The sequence below is a fragment of the Balaenoptera acutorostrata genome, chromosome 4 (genome assembly GCF_949987535.1).
Source record: "Balaenoptera acutorostrata chromosome 4, mBalAcu1.1, whole genome shotgun sequence".
NCBI lineage: Eukaryota > Metazoa > Chordata > Mammalia > Artiodactyla > Balaenopteridae > Balaenoptera > Balaenoptera acutorostrata.
The window spans coordinates 150,274,225-150,286,581 of NC_080067.1; the positions used below are offsets into that span (position 1 = coordinate 150,274,225).

Here is a 12,357-nt window from a genome sequence, read left to right on the forward strand (position 1 = left end):
GCAGGAAGACGGGTGTCCAGTGGGCACGTGCTCCCCGGAGGAGGGCAGAGGCAGGAGTGTCAGGTGACCCCTGACCTAGGCGCTCCTGCTTTCGCCTTTGCCTCCACCCCCTGAGCTGCCAGGAACCACTCGGGGTCTCGGGGAGGGAGGGAGACCCGAGAGCCCATGGCCTGCCTGGGGCGTCTGCGCGCAGGATGCGGAGATGCCCCTGCAGTCCGGCCTCCCGCCCACCTAGTTCTTCCCCGTGACCTCAGCCCTTCTGAGAGCCCTGGGTAATCACGCCGCCCCGCTCTCCTCTTCCATCTGAGACTCGTTGGCACGCGTCCACCCAACTTCCGTTCTGCTTAGTTCTGAGGTCCCTTGACCCCTGACCCCGGGGGTCACGGCTTCATCCCAGGTCCAGCCCTCACCTGATGGTGCCACTTGGCCCCTTTACAGCGGCGCCCGCGCTGAGGCCCCGACGGCCAGTCTGTGACACTGAGCGCGTCCTCGACCTCTTGAACTGGCCGGCAGAGGCCTGGGGCCGGGCTCCTGCCCGAGGCCCGGCAAACAACCCAGAGGCCGTGTGCCTCCGGGAATTTGGGGACACGGGTCCAGGACTGGGTCTAAGGGCCAGCTTGCTCAGGGGGCTCCCCTGACTCGTGAAGCAAGGACCGTGAGGCTCGAGAGAGGGTCGGGCTGTCTCCCCGCCTCCCTAGTAGGGAGGAGGGGCTTTCAGATTCTCCACGGCAGGGGACGTGGCTTAAATAAACCGTCAACACTAACTTTACATCGGGGAGGTGCAAACACAAACTAAAGACGGCAAAGCTGGGGACACTCTAGGCTGGGGGGTCCCGAAAACAGCAATGAACCTCACGAAGGTCGGGGTCCCCGCGGGGGTGGGGTGCTGACGCTTGATGTCTGTTGGAGAGGAAGGGGAGAAAGGGCCCCAAACGCTGCTCTGGGGGCAAAGCAGGCAGCAGGTGGGAGTTAGGGACGCAAGATGTGTCAGTTCAGCCCCAGGTCCCAGGTGGGACGAGCAGTCAATCGAGGGCACGGTCCAGGCGGGGGTTCAACAGCCATGGGGGGCGCCCTTGGGAGGGAGGCGGGTCTGAAAGCACCATCTGCCTTCCCTGTGGGGCCGTCTGCGTCAGGCCCCGGCGTTCCCTTCATCCATGTGCCAAGCGCCCTCCTGTCTTGTGCCCGGGGAGGTTGGAAGTGACAAGGCTCCCAGGGTCTACTGTCGGCGTGGGGAGGGGGTGGCTGTGGCCTACTAACCATAGGGATACTTTAGCACCTCATTATCCTCCAGCTTCCCCGTGAGTCCCCGCAGGATAGGGGGGGTGGACAGCAGGGCGAGCTCAGGATTCCTGCAGGGACAGAGCCTCGGGGTGGCGTCTGAGCCGGGCAGCAGAACCAGCTGCCTCACCAGGCCCTGCAGAGAGAGGGACAGCGCACTGAGACCTGCACTGCTGGAGAGGGCCCCGACCACTGGGCTCAGCCCACCCGGACCCTGAGGGAGGGGTGGAAATGCGGGCGCGGGTCTAACCTCTGAAGCCAGGAGAGAGGAGTCAGCCCATTGGGTAAGGGGGGCATTGGGAGCAGAGGTGGAGAGCTGTGCGCCATTCGAAGGTGATTACACCACAGAAGGGACTTTTCCTGCGGACTACCCTACAGTGACTGGGTACATTGCTCATCCATCTATATGTCCATCCGTTCGTCTGTCTACCTATCTGTCCATCCATCCATTCATTCGTTTGTCCATCTCTGCCCATCCATCCATCTCTTTGTCCACCCATCCATCCATCCATCCATCCACCCGAATACCCATTCATTCATCCATCCATCTATACATCTGTTCATCTATCTGTCCACCTAGCTGTCCATCCATCATCTATCTGTCCATTAGTCTGTCCATCCATCTGTCCATCCACCATTCAGCTATCTGTCCATTAGTCTGTCCATCCATCCATCCATCCATTCAACCATCCATCCATCCATCCAAGCATGCCATCGGTAAATATTCAGAGCATGGTTCTTTACACTGGACACAGCAAGAAACAAAAGCCCTTACCCTCATGGAGCAAGGTCCCCCCCTTCCCCTGCACTCTAAGGGAGAGACAGGCAATGAGCAAACACACAGCTGGTCTGAAGGTGGTCAGGGCTACCAAGACAATCTGGGGAAGGGGATGAGAGGGCTGGGTGTGGGTGTCATCTTCTCAGAGTGGAGGGGAAGGCCTCCATGGTATGAGGGCACAGGGCAGGGCCCCAAAGTCACAGGGAGTGTGCCATGGCAGGAGTGGGACAAATGTTCTAGGAGGAGGGCACAGCAGGTGCAAAGGCCCTGTGGTGGGAGTGTGCCCGGCATGCATGGGACTCCACTGAACCTTTATGCTCCCCATTCCCAACTGCACACACAACAGTGTCAAACTGGGGTGCCAGACCAGTGGTGACAGCCCCCCAGGAGCACTGGTGTTGGGAGGTCCAGGCAGGCAGCTCCTCCATACTAACCGTGAACTGGCCTTTGGTCCTCCTCCGGCTGCCGATGAAGAACCGGGCTCCTTGCACCGATAGGGTGGCCGGGAAGGGCATATCAGCCATTCTGAAAACATTGGAGGATGGTTTTAGGGCCATGGGAGAGCAGGGTCATGGCCCATTTATGTAGAAAAGGATGGGGGCAGCACCGCCTGAGGCTGTATCAGTGTCCGGGGTCAGCCATAACGAGTACCACAGGCTGGGCGCCTTAAGCAACAGAAGTGTGTTCTCTCGCAGTGCTGGAGGCCAGAGGTCTGAGATCAGGGTGTCGGCTGGGTGTGCCCCCTCTGAAGACTCCAGGGGAGGGTCCTGCCACCTCTTCCAGTTGCTGGGGGCTCCTGGAGTTTCCTGGCTTGTGGCTGAATCGTGTGGCCTTCTCCTCCATGCCTCCTTGTAAGGTCACTGTGTCAGGGCCAACCTACTCCTCAGCTTAGCTCGGTTATGCCTGCAGAGCTGCTGTTTCCAAACGAGGTCCCATTCTCCGGTTCTAGCGGATGTGAATTTGGGGGGACGCTCTTTGCCCCAGGACAAGGGTCTTCTACAAAAGCGTGTGCTGCGGAGGTGTTCAGTGGCCCCTCTCCATGTCACGGGGGTCTCCAGTGGCTTCTTCCGGCATGGGGTCCCCAGCCCGCCCCCCTCCTCTGAGCCCAGGGCCATGGGACAGATTATGTCGGGGCCAGATGGGATTCACCTCGCTGGTGAGCCGGGATATGTGGGAAGATGTGGCTGGAGTTGGGTCTTGAGGTGCAAGTGGAGGCCGAACTCGGGATGGGGAAGAGGTGGGGACCTCCTGGAGGGGACGGCGTGGCTGGAGCTTCTGGGGGAAGAGCCAGGTGTGTGCTTCCTCTCCACTGTCCAGCACCTCCCGGACCATGATGCCACGTCCTCTAGTCAAAGCACCTGCTCCGTTCAGGGTCTGCCATCTGGCTGCAGCTGGCCATGGCAAGGCCCCAGAACGCCTGCGCTCCAAGCACAGCTCCCAGGCTACCTGGGTCTGGGTGTGAGCCCTCCTCGGTGCCTGCCAGGCCTGTGAAGCCCGGCCCCGGGGCGTAACTTCCTCCCTGGCCGCAATCAGCTCCAGCACCCGCACCGCCGGCCTCGTCCTCCTGCACATAGCCCCCATCACAGAACTGCCCCACCGCCGGCTCTCCCACCTGAGACGCCATCTCCCTGAAAAGGCCCCAGTGTATTTGGGGGCATGGTGGGGAGGAGTTGTGATAAAGGCATGTTTAAACAGTGTATAAGTGTTAAGGAGAATTTTTTATTCCAACAAGTTTCATAATAACAAAGCAGAGTGAGATTCTATCTTTGAAAGGAATATTTGTCATAATGATAGATTTAATGTAAATGGACCATTTGTGATTAAAAAAGAAAGAGTGGCGAGCCCCAGCCAGCAAGGATGGATGCTGAGGGCCGGTGGGGGTCGTCCCGGCCCAGCTTACTCGGGAGCCAGGCCGTGGGGACCAGGCCACGGCAAGGACAAGAGATGGGCTCGGGCTCTCGAGTGCCCGGGGTTGCGTCAAAGCTACTAAGGTGATTCCGCACGTTTATTTGGTGTTCTGGTGAATATTTACTCCCTCGTCCCAGAAAAGGAAACTGAGTCAGAGAGGTTAAGTGATGGGTTGAAAGTCACAGAGCAAGACCTGGGCCTCAGTCAGGCGGCAGCTCCTTTTGGGCTCCCGGGGCCCGAGTTCACGCTGACCTTCCTCTGGGCCTTGCCTCGATGCTACCAACTCCGCAGCGCGCGTTGATGAGTTGAGTCCCATCCCCCAGCCCCGGCGGGCAGGCTGCGGGTCCCTCCCCGCCCGTGCGCCGCCACCCATCGCCGCCTTTCTGGGGGGCGGGGGCCGTTCCACGTGCACCAGCCAGTGAGCCTGGCGCTCCTCCTCCAGCCTGACCCCTGCCGGCAGCACACGGCCCCCTGCCACCCGCTCCGGCGCCGCGGTACCTACATGTCCACGGGGAGGCCGCAGTCCGTGGTGAGGGAGAAGGAGCCTTCGGACACGGCCAAGACCAGCGTGTGCCACCGGCCGTCCGTCAGAGCCGGGCCGCGGAAGGACACGCGGGCCCGCCAGGCGCGCGCCCCGGCCTCCCTGAGGAAGAGGAAGTGCAGCTGGGCGGGCGAGTAGCGCAGGCCGAGCAGCAGCGAGTCCCGCTCCTCCGCCACCACCGTGAACAGGTACTCGTTCTTCTGCAAGAGAGGGGGCAGCGGGGACGGGGCAGGGAAGGGGCAGGTGAGGGGGGCAGGTGAGGGGGCAGGTGAGGGGGGCAGGTGAGGGGGGCAGGTGAGGGGGCAGGTGAAGGGGGGGCCGGTGAGGGGGCAGGTGAGGGCGCGGTAGGTGAAGGGGGGCAGGTGAGGTGGAGCAAGTGAGGGGGGCAGGTGAGGGCGGGTCTCTGGGCCGCAGCGCCTGAGACAGTAACCACACTCTGTGATGAAACTAGATGCACCACTCACACCCATGAGGACAGCTATGATCAGTAAAACAGAAAATTGCAAGTGCTGGTGAGGATGTGGAGAAATTGGAGCCCTTGTGCGCTGTTGGTGGGAAGGCAGCAATAAAATGGTGCAGCTGTTATAGGAAACAGTATGGAGATGCCTCAAAAAACTAGTGTGGAATTACCATCTGACCTAGCAATTCCACTTCTAGGTATATGCCCAAAAGGACTGACAGCAGCGTCCTGAAGAGGTATTTGTACACCCGCGTTCACGCGAGCCTTGCTCTCAATAGCTAAAATGTCAAGGCAGCCAGTGTCCATCGATGGGGAAGTGGATAACTAAGATGTGGTCCATTCATGCAATGGGATATTGTTCAGCCCTAAAAAGGAAGTTCTGACGTCAGCGTGGATGAGCCTTGAGGACATGATGCTCAGTGACGTAAGCCAGTCACAAAAGGACAGGTAGTGTACGACCCACTGATGTGAGGTCCCTGGAGAAGCCAGATTCACAGGGACTGAAGGTAGGTGATGGGCCGGGGCTGGGGGCAGTAATGGGGAGCTGTTATTTAATGCGTATAGAGTTTCAGTTTGGGGAAGATGAAACAGGTTCTGGAGATGAACGGTGGTGATGGTTGCAAAACAGTGTGACTGTCCTTAATGCCACTGAACTGTATACTTAAACAGGGTTAAAAAGGGAAATTTCATGTTACTTGTATTTTACCACAATTTTAAAAACCCCGCACCACCCGCCATTATCGCGATCTCCAAATGCCAGCAACCCCAGCTGCCCATCATTTTCCAGCTCAGACCAGGGAGAGACCATATATACTTGACTGTACGTAAGTGCAATTTAGAGTCTGTTCATTTCTAGCCTAACACAATAAAAAGCGTAAAGAAATGAAAATGATTAAACCTGAATGCTAAGCAGATACGTTAAATATAGAATGTAGTTTTTTAGCAAGTCTTTGCCCATTTAAAACTATAAGTGACTTCCACGCAACTGTTATACTAAAGAGGTGGAAGAACTCCATGGTCTTCATGTTTAATTTAACACCTAATTTAGCAAAATCAATTTGCACAGCTTGGGTCACACGGCCTCTGGCCACTCCGGGTGCTGAGGGGACACGTGTGGCCCCTGCACTTATCTTCCGTGTGAAGGGAGCCTTCCCGTGAGCCAGCTCTCAGGAAGTGCATGGAATGGGTGGAAGTGACACACTAGGACAAAATGCTCACAGTGGTGGCTGGGCCCGTGAGGCGGGTGGCTGGGAAGGACGGTGACGTCACAGCCAGGGCGTCCGGGTGGGCAGGCATCTTTACTCCCCCATGTTCACGTCCCAGGACCACGGAGCCTGAGCAGGCGCTGACCTTCGTGGAGAGGGCAGGGGCCCCACCCAGAGGGGTCAGGCCACTGACCTTTGGGGTTCTCAGTCCCTCACCCCTAGAAATACTCCTGGCTGGAGGAGACCAGTGTCTGGTCAAAACCCTGTGTTTCCCCCCAGTGAAGGTGAGAGAAAGGAATCGGATCAGGTGATGAAGTGAGTTTATTTATCCGGGTGCCCGAGGAGGCGCTGATAGGATGGAAGTCGAGGCCAAGTGACCCAGGCAGAGGAACTGGGAGGGGGGACAGGTGACCCAGGCAGAGGAATTGGGAGGGGGAACAGGTGACCCAGAGGCAGGTGGAGGCGCCTCCTGGGAGGCAGAAGCCCGGGGAGCAGCGAGGTCGGGGTTCCCGGGGCAGGATCAGAGGTCAGTCAGGCCAGGAAAGTGGGGACGAAGGGGACCCTGTCCCGAGTGGGGGCAGCCACCCAACCCAGGTCAGGACTCAGGGAGGCTGGGAGGACCGAGTCATGGGGGGAGCTGAGCCCGGCTGGCCCTGGGGGGACATGCCCGGTCAGCAGCAGGACGTGCCCGAGGTGGGGACGCAGCAGGCGGGAGCACACGGGGCGGCAGAGCAGGGACGCGGAGGAGGGAGGTCTGCAGCAGGACGAGGGGCAGGGGGTGGGCTGGCAGCACGAGGGGCTGAGCAGGGGGCAGCCTCACAGCACACGGGCTTGCAGCACACAGGTGTGCAGCAGACAGGCTTGCAGCAGACGGGCACACAGCAGGCCTGCTGGCAGGGGGAGCAGGTGCAGCAGGGGGCTCGCAGCAGCTCTCTGGGCAGCCGTCCACCTGCCAGCAGGAGTCGGTGCAGGGACCGCGCAGGCAGAGCCGCTGCCGTAGCTCAGGGCGCTGGAGCAGACAGACGGGGTGGACGCGGCCATGGTGGGGGTGGGGGGGCTGGAGGAGGGTGTGAGTGTGTGTGTGAGTGAGTGTGAGTGAGTGTGAGTGTGTGTGAGTATGTGTGTGTGTGTGAGGTGCTCAGGGCTGTCCAGCTTTACACCCGTCCTCTGTGTTGTGTGTTGGCATGGCAGCAGCTTGGTGAAGTCTTTCCTTCCTTGTTTTTTTTTAGTGTCCTGCTCTGTTTTGGCAGCACTGGTCACTGTCTGTAAATGCCTTTGGCTGGTGAGGCTCCCGAGTGGAGGTGGGGCTACCTGGCCTGTGTCTGTCTCCAGAGGACAGACAGTAGAAATCTTTCTGATGTGTTTGCAGGGACAGTAGGAGTCAGGCGACTTTCTGTTGGTGACAGCCCTCTGCTCCACTGGGGGCAGGGGCTGCTCTTGTAAACAAAACTCCTGCTCCAAAGGAAGGGACAAGGAGGAACAATCCCAGGATCTGGGCTTTGAGGCGAGGGAGGTGTTTTCAGGTGTGGACAGGTCTGGCCACGCCCCGCTGGCCTGGCCACAGGGTGGGATGCACTTTGTGAGCAGATGCTGCTGGTTGTCGGGGGAGGTGAGGGGGCCTGTGTCCACTAGGAGTGAGCCCTGGGGCAGGTGTGAGGACAGGTGTCCTCCTGGGACAGAGACTGGCTCCCAGAGAGGGGCAGGGATGCAGATGCAGGCTAGCGCAGAGAGAATGACCATGGGGGCAAATGCCTTTTGCTTCATTGCAGCTTGATCTTTTATAGAACCTCCCCTGATAGAGTCTTAATGCTCACACCTTCCTCCTCTTCTACAATATCAGGGGGCTCCAGACAATATCAGGGGTTCCTACAGCCCCTGGGTGCAAATTAGGACAAGATCTCCTCCCTCAAGCACTCCACCTCACAGGCAGAAGGATGTGGTGGCTGTGACCTGACCCTCCGGTGTCAGTTGTCATAAGAAACGTTCAGTAGCAGAGCCTCGCTGTCCGTGGGGCCTTGTCCACAGACGCCTGCACAGCGTGCAGCAGCCCGTGCCCCAGTGCCCGGTCTACACCTGGGACCTAGTGACATCTGGCCACGGTCCCTCGTGTCCCCACTCTTCAGCCACTGTACTCTGCCAAGTCTCTGAGGGGCAAGGGCAGGGCCCTTGGTGATGGGCCCGGCTGCAGGCCTCTGCAAGAGTAGCCGGGGCTCCATCAGGGACTTGTTGGGGGTCAGTGGGCTTCAGGGGGAGGCCTCACTGACCTCTGATGGGTGGGGCTGGGGACTCTGCTGGAGGACCACAGGGCAGTCAGACTGCAATGGAGAAATATTACCTCAAAGCAATAATAGCTTAAAACTGTCAAAGTGCATTGAAAAACTCTAATCTGCACATCCAGGAAGCTTGATGAACTTCAAGCTTTTGAACACAAAAGATTCACAAACAGACACATCATACTAAATATGCTTCAACATATCATATGCAATTGTTCTATGCTCTATAACAATTATACATGCAAATAATAACAGAGCTTCAAAACACATAAAGTTAAAACTGACAGAAACGAAGGGAAAAATAGACAGTTCAACAATATTAGTTGGAAACTGTAAAATACCAATTTCAATAATGGTTAGAACAACTAGAGAGAAGATCAAAATGGAAACATAAGACTTGAACAATACAATAAACCAGCAAGACCTAACAGACATCTGTAGAACGCCCTATCCAACAACAGCAGACTATACATTCTACAGAAATGCACATGGAACATTCTCTAGGGGAATGCTAGGACAGACAACAAACCTCAATAAGTCAAAAAGGACATAAATAACACAAAGTATGTTTTCTGACCACAACAGAGTGAAATTAGAAATTAATAATTGAAAAAAGTGGGAAGTTCATGAATATGTGGAAATTAAACAATACACACCTAAATAACCAAAGGGTCAAAGTAGAAACCAAAAAGGAAATAATAAAATACTTTAAGATGAGTGAAAACAAAGATCAAAATACCAAAACTTATGGGATGCAGCTAAAGCACTCCTTAGAGGGAAATTTATAGCTGTAAGTACCTATATTAAGAAAGAAGACAGGTCTCAAATCAAACCTAACCTTCCACTTTAATTAATGGATCAAAGACCTAAATACAAGAGCTAATTCTATAAAGCTCTTGGAAGAAAACTCTGGGATAAATCTTTATGACCTCAGATTTGGTATTGGATTCTAAGATGTGGCACTACAAGTATAAGCAAGAAAAGAAAAAATAGGTAAATATGACTTCATCAAAATTAAAAAGTTTTGTGCTTCAAAGGACACCATCAAGAAAGTGAAAAGACAACCCATATAATGGGGGAAAATATTTGAAAATCCTACATATGATAGGGGACTTAGATCTAGAATACATAAGGAACTCATCACACAACAACTAAAAAGGCAAATAATCCAATTAAAAACTAGGCAGAGGACTTGATTAGACATTTCTCCAAAGAAGAGACATAAATGGCCAATACACACATGAAAAAATACACACCATCATTATTCATCAGGGAAATGCAAATCAAAGCCACAATGAAATACTGCTTCAGGCCCACATGGATCACTAGAATCAAGAAGTCAGATAATAACAAGTGTTGGTGAGGATGTGGAGAAGTTGCAACCCTCATCCAGTGCTGGTGGGAATATCAGACGGTGCAGCTACCTTGGGAAACAGTCTGGCAGCTTCTAAAAAGTTAATCATAAAGTTACCCTAAGACTCAGCAATTCCACTCCTAAGGATATACCCAAGAGAAATGAAAGCACATGCCCCTACAAAAATGTGTACATGAATGTTTATAGCAGCATTATTCATAATAACCAAAAGGTAGAAACAAGCCACATGTCCATCAACGATGAATGGGGTGATCAAAATGTGCTATATACACACAGTAAAATATGACGTGGCCATAAAAAGGAATGAAGCACTGATACACGCTACATCACGGGTGAACCTTGAACACATACTACATAAGCTAGTTACAAAGATCATATATTACAGTATATGATTCCATTTATATGAAATGTTCACAGTAGGCAAACCCGCAGATACGGAAAGTCAATGAGTTGCTGCTTAGTGCTGGGGGTAGGGAGTGGGGTCGGGGGGCGAGCCAGAGGGCTCGGGGCTTCTCTCCGAGGTGACGAGCATGAGCTACAACGTGCTGTGATGAGGGCTGCACTGAGCAGCCGACGGCACCCTACACCACTGAATTGTGCACCTCAAACGTGTGAATCGTATCTCAGGGAACCTGTTGGAAAGTTACTGAGCATGACAGGAAATAAAGAGGTGGAGCTGACGGCAAGCCAGTCCTCCGGGGGACCCACAGGTTGGAGTCTTGTTCAAGAAAGCAGCTGCCAAGACAAAGACTTTCGCCTGAGAACTGGAATTTACATTAAAAACAAGAAGAAAATGGAAATTACAGAACTGAAGATGCAATGGCTGGAGCTGAAAGCTCAGCAGCTGGGTTTGAGAGCAGATTGTACAGAATGATGAGGTTGAGCAGGCAGAAGCCCCCGGGGGAGTGTCAGGATGGAATCACGGTTGACAGAAAACCAACTGGGAGAACCTCGGCTATGAGAGAATCGAGGATACTGACTTGGAATGTGAAGGACTGGTCACACGCCTAGGAAGTGCCTTGTCCTGGACCCTGGGGAAACGTCCAGGGGCGCTTCCATCCTAGCCGGGGACGGTGGGAATGTTAGCTGGATCTGCGGTGGATGGGACTGCAAATCACAGGTAAACAGACCCCAAAAGGGTATGTTTTTGTTATTTTGTTTACATTTCCTGCTAAAGGATGTCAAACTAAAAACTCTGAGCCTTATCCCTAGCTTTTGACAGCTTAGCACACCAGAAAATTATGATTGCTGTACAGACTCCTAACAAATGGTCACACAGGCTCTGCTTGCATACTCACAGTGATGGGGACCTCACTACCTATCAAGGCCGGCCACTCTTGACCTCTTGACTGGATCAGTCGTGCCCTTCGCACGCTCTGGCATTGAGAACGTGCAAAGGTACGGGAAGGGGGGGTCATTCTACAGGAAGAGTGGGAAGTGTCACTGACCTTAGCGGGGAGACTGGGAACTTTCAAGGTTACGACGATGGAAAATTCTTCCGGGAAGAGGTCGCATCTGAAGAAAATCCTTGACGCTGGGAAGCTCAGGTCTTGGGGGTCAGCGGCTGAGAGCTGAAGTCCTCGGGCACCTTGGACCTGTGTCACCCTGACCCCAACCGCAGTGCCATCAGGAGGGACCGCCTCTGCCAGGATGTCCAGGGGCCGCAGGTCTGTGTCAAGGAAATCACACGTGGGTTATGCCAGGGCGTTTACAGGGGCGCCCAGGTGTGGGTGTGCGGGCTCTGGTCTCAGTGTCTTACAGGGTCCTCGAAAGAGCCCTGTGAGCAGGGTGTCACGATTATCCCGTGTGGACTAAGAATGTCTCCTGCCACATCAGAAAACAAAGGATGTTTCAGCCATCAAGCCATCACATTACAGCCATCCCCGACATGCACCCTGAGGAGACTCAGAATGAGAAAACACGGGATGCTGGCCCCAGGTAGCTGAGGTGCACATCAAAGGAATGATTTCAGTGAGCCCGGACTCCTGCATCTTCCCACACAGAGAAACGCACTGAATTCCTTAACTTGAGATGTCTGGTTTTCTTTAATTAACAGCATTCTTTGACGGTCTGACTACCTGGTTTTTTTACAAAACTCCTCTATATCCTGGCTCCTCCCTGACCTCGGAGCCGTCCCTCAGAGCCATCTGAGATGCTGTGTCCTGGTTAAGTCCTCAGTTTTGTCCGCTGAATAAACCCTAACTCTCAACTTTTAGGTTGTGCATTTTTTTTTCAGCCGACACCCATCTATCCAGTGAGCAAACGGAGGCACCAAGGGTTCACGACCCACCTGGGTCTACCGTGACCTCTCCTCCCCACCCTTCCACCCCGTCCCCCTGGGTTTTGCTGCCATTTTCAAGTCAACCACCAGGCGCTGTGCTGGGTGTGCTGGGGCACAAGGAAGCCCCCACCCGGCCCCGGGGAGCGCGTGGTCCCTGGGAGACAGGCTCGCACACGGGAAGCCTCCAGGGTCTGAGACAAGGCAGGCACGGCCTCCCCGAGCCCCAGCAGAGCCATCTGTGACACGGTCCCTGGGGTG

The 12,357-nt window shown here is 54.9% G+C and overlaps 1 protein-coding gene across 1 annotated transcript in view; it reads right to left on the minus strand.

Annotated features, from left to right (window-relative positions):
- TSPEAR (thrombospondin type laminin G domain and EAR repeats) overlaps nucleotides 1–12,357 on the minus strand; it is an 83,363-nt gene that overhangs the window by 20,600 nt on the left and 50,406 nt on the right. The window contains exons 2-5 of the mRNA XM_057545495.1: nucleotides 11,267–11,487; nucleotides 4,467–4,705; nucleotides 2,491–2,581; nucleotides 1,258–1,414 (exon numbers count right to left, since the gene is read on the minus strand). Coding sequence (XP_057401478.1) covers nucleotides 1,258–1,414; nucleotides 2,491–2,581; nucleotides 4,467–4,705; nucleotides 11,267–11,487 — 708 coding nt within the window. The remainder of the gene's footprint in view (nucleotides 1–1,257; nucleotides 1,415–2,490; nucleotides 2,582–4,466; nucleotides 4,706–11,266; nucleotides 11,488–12,357) is intronic.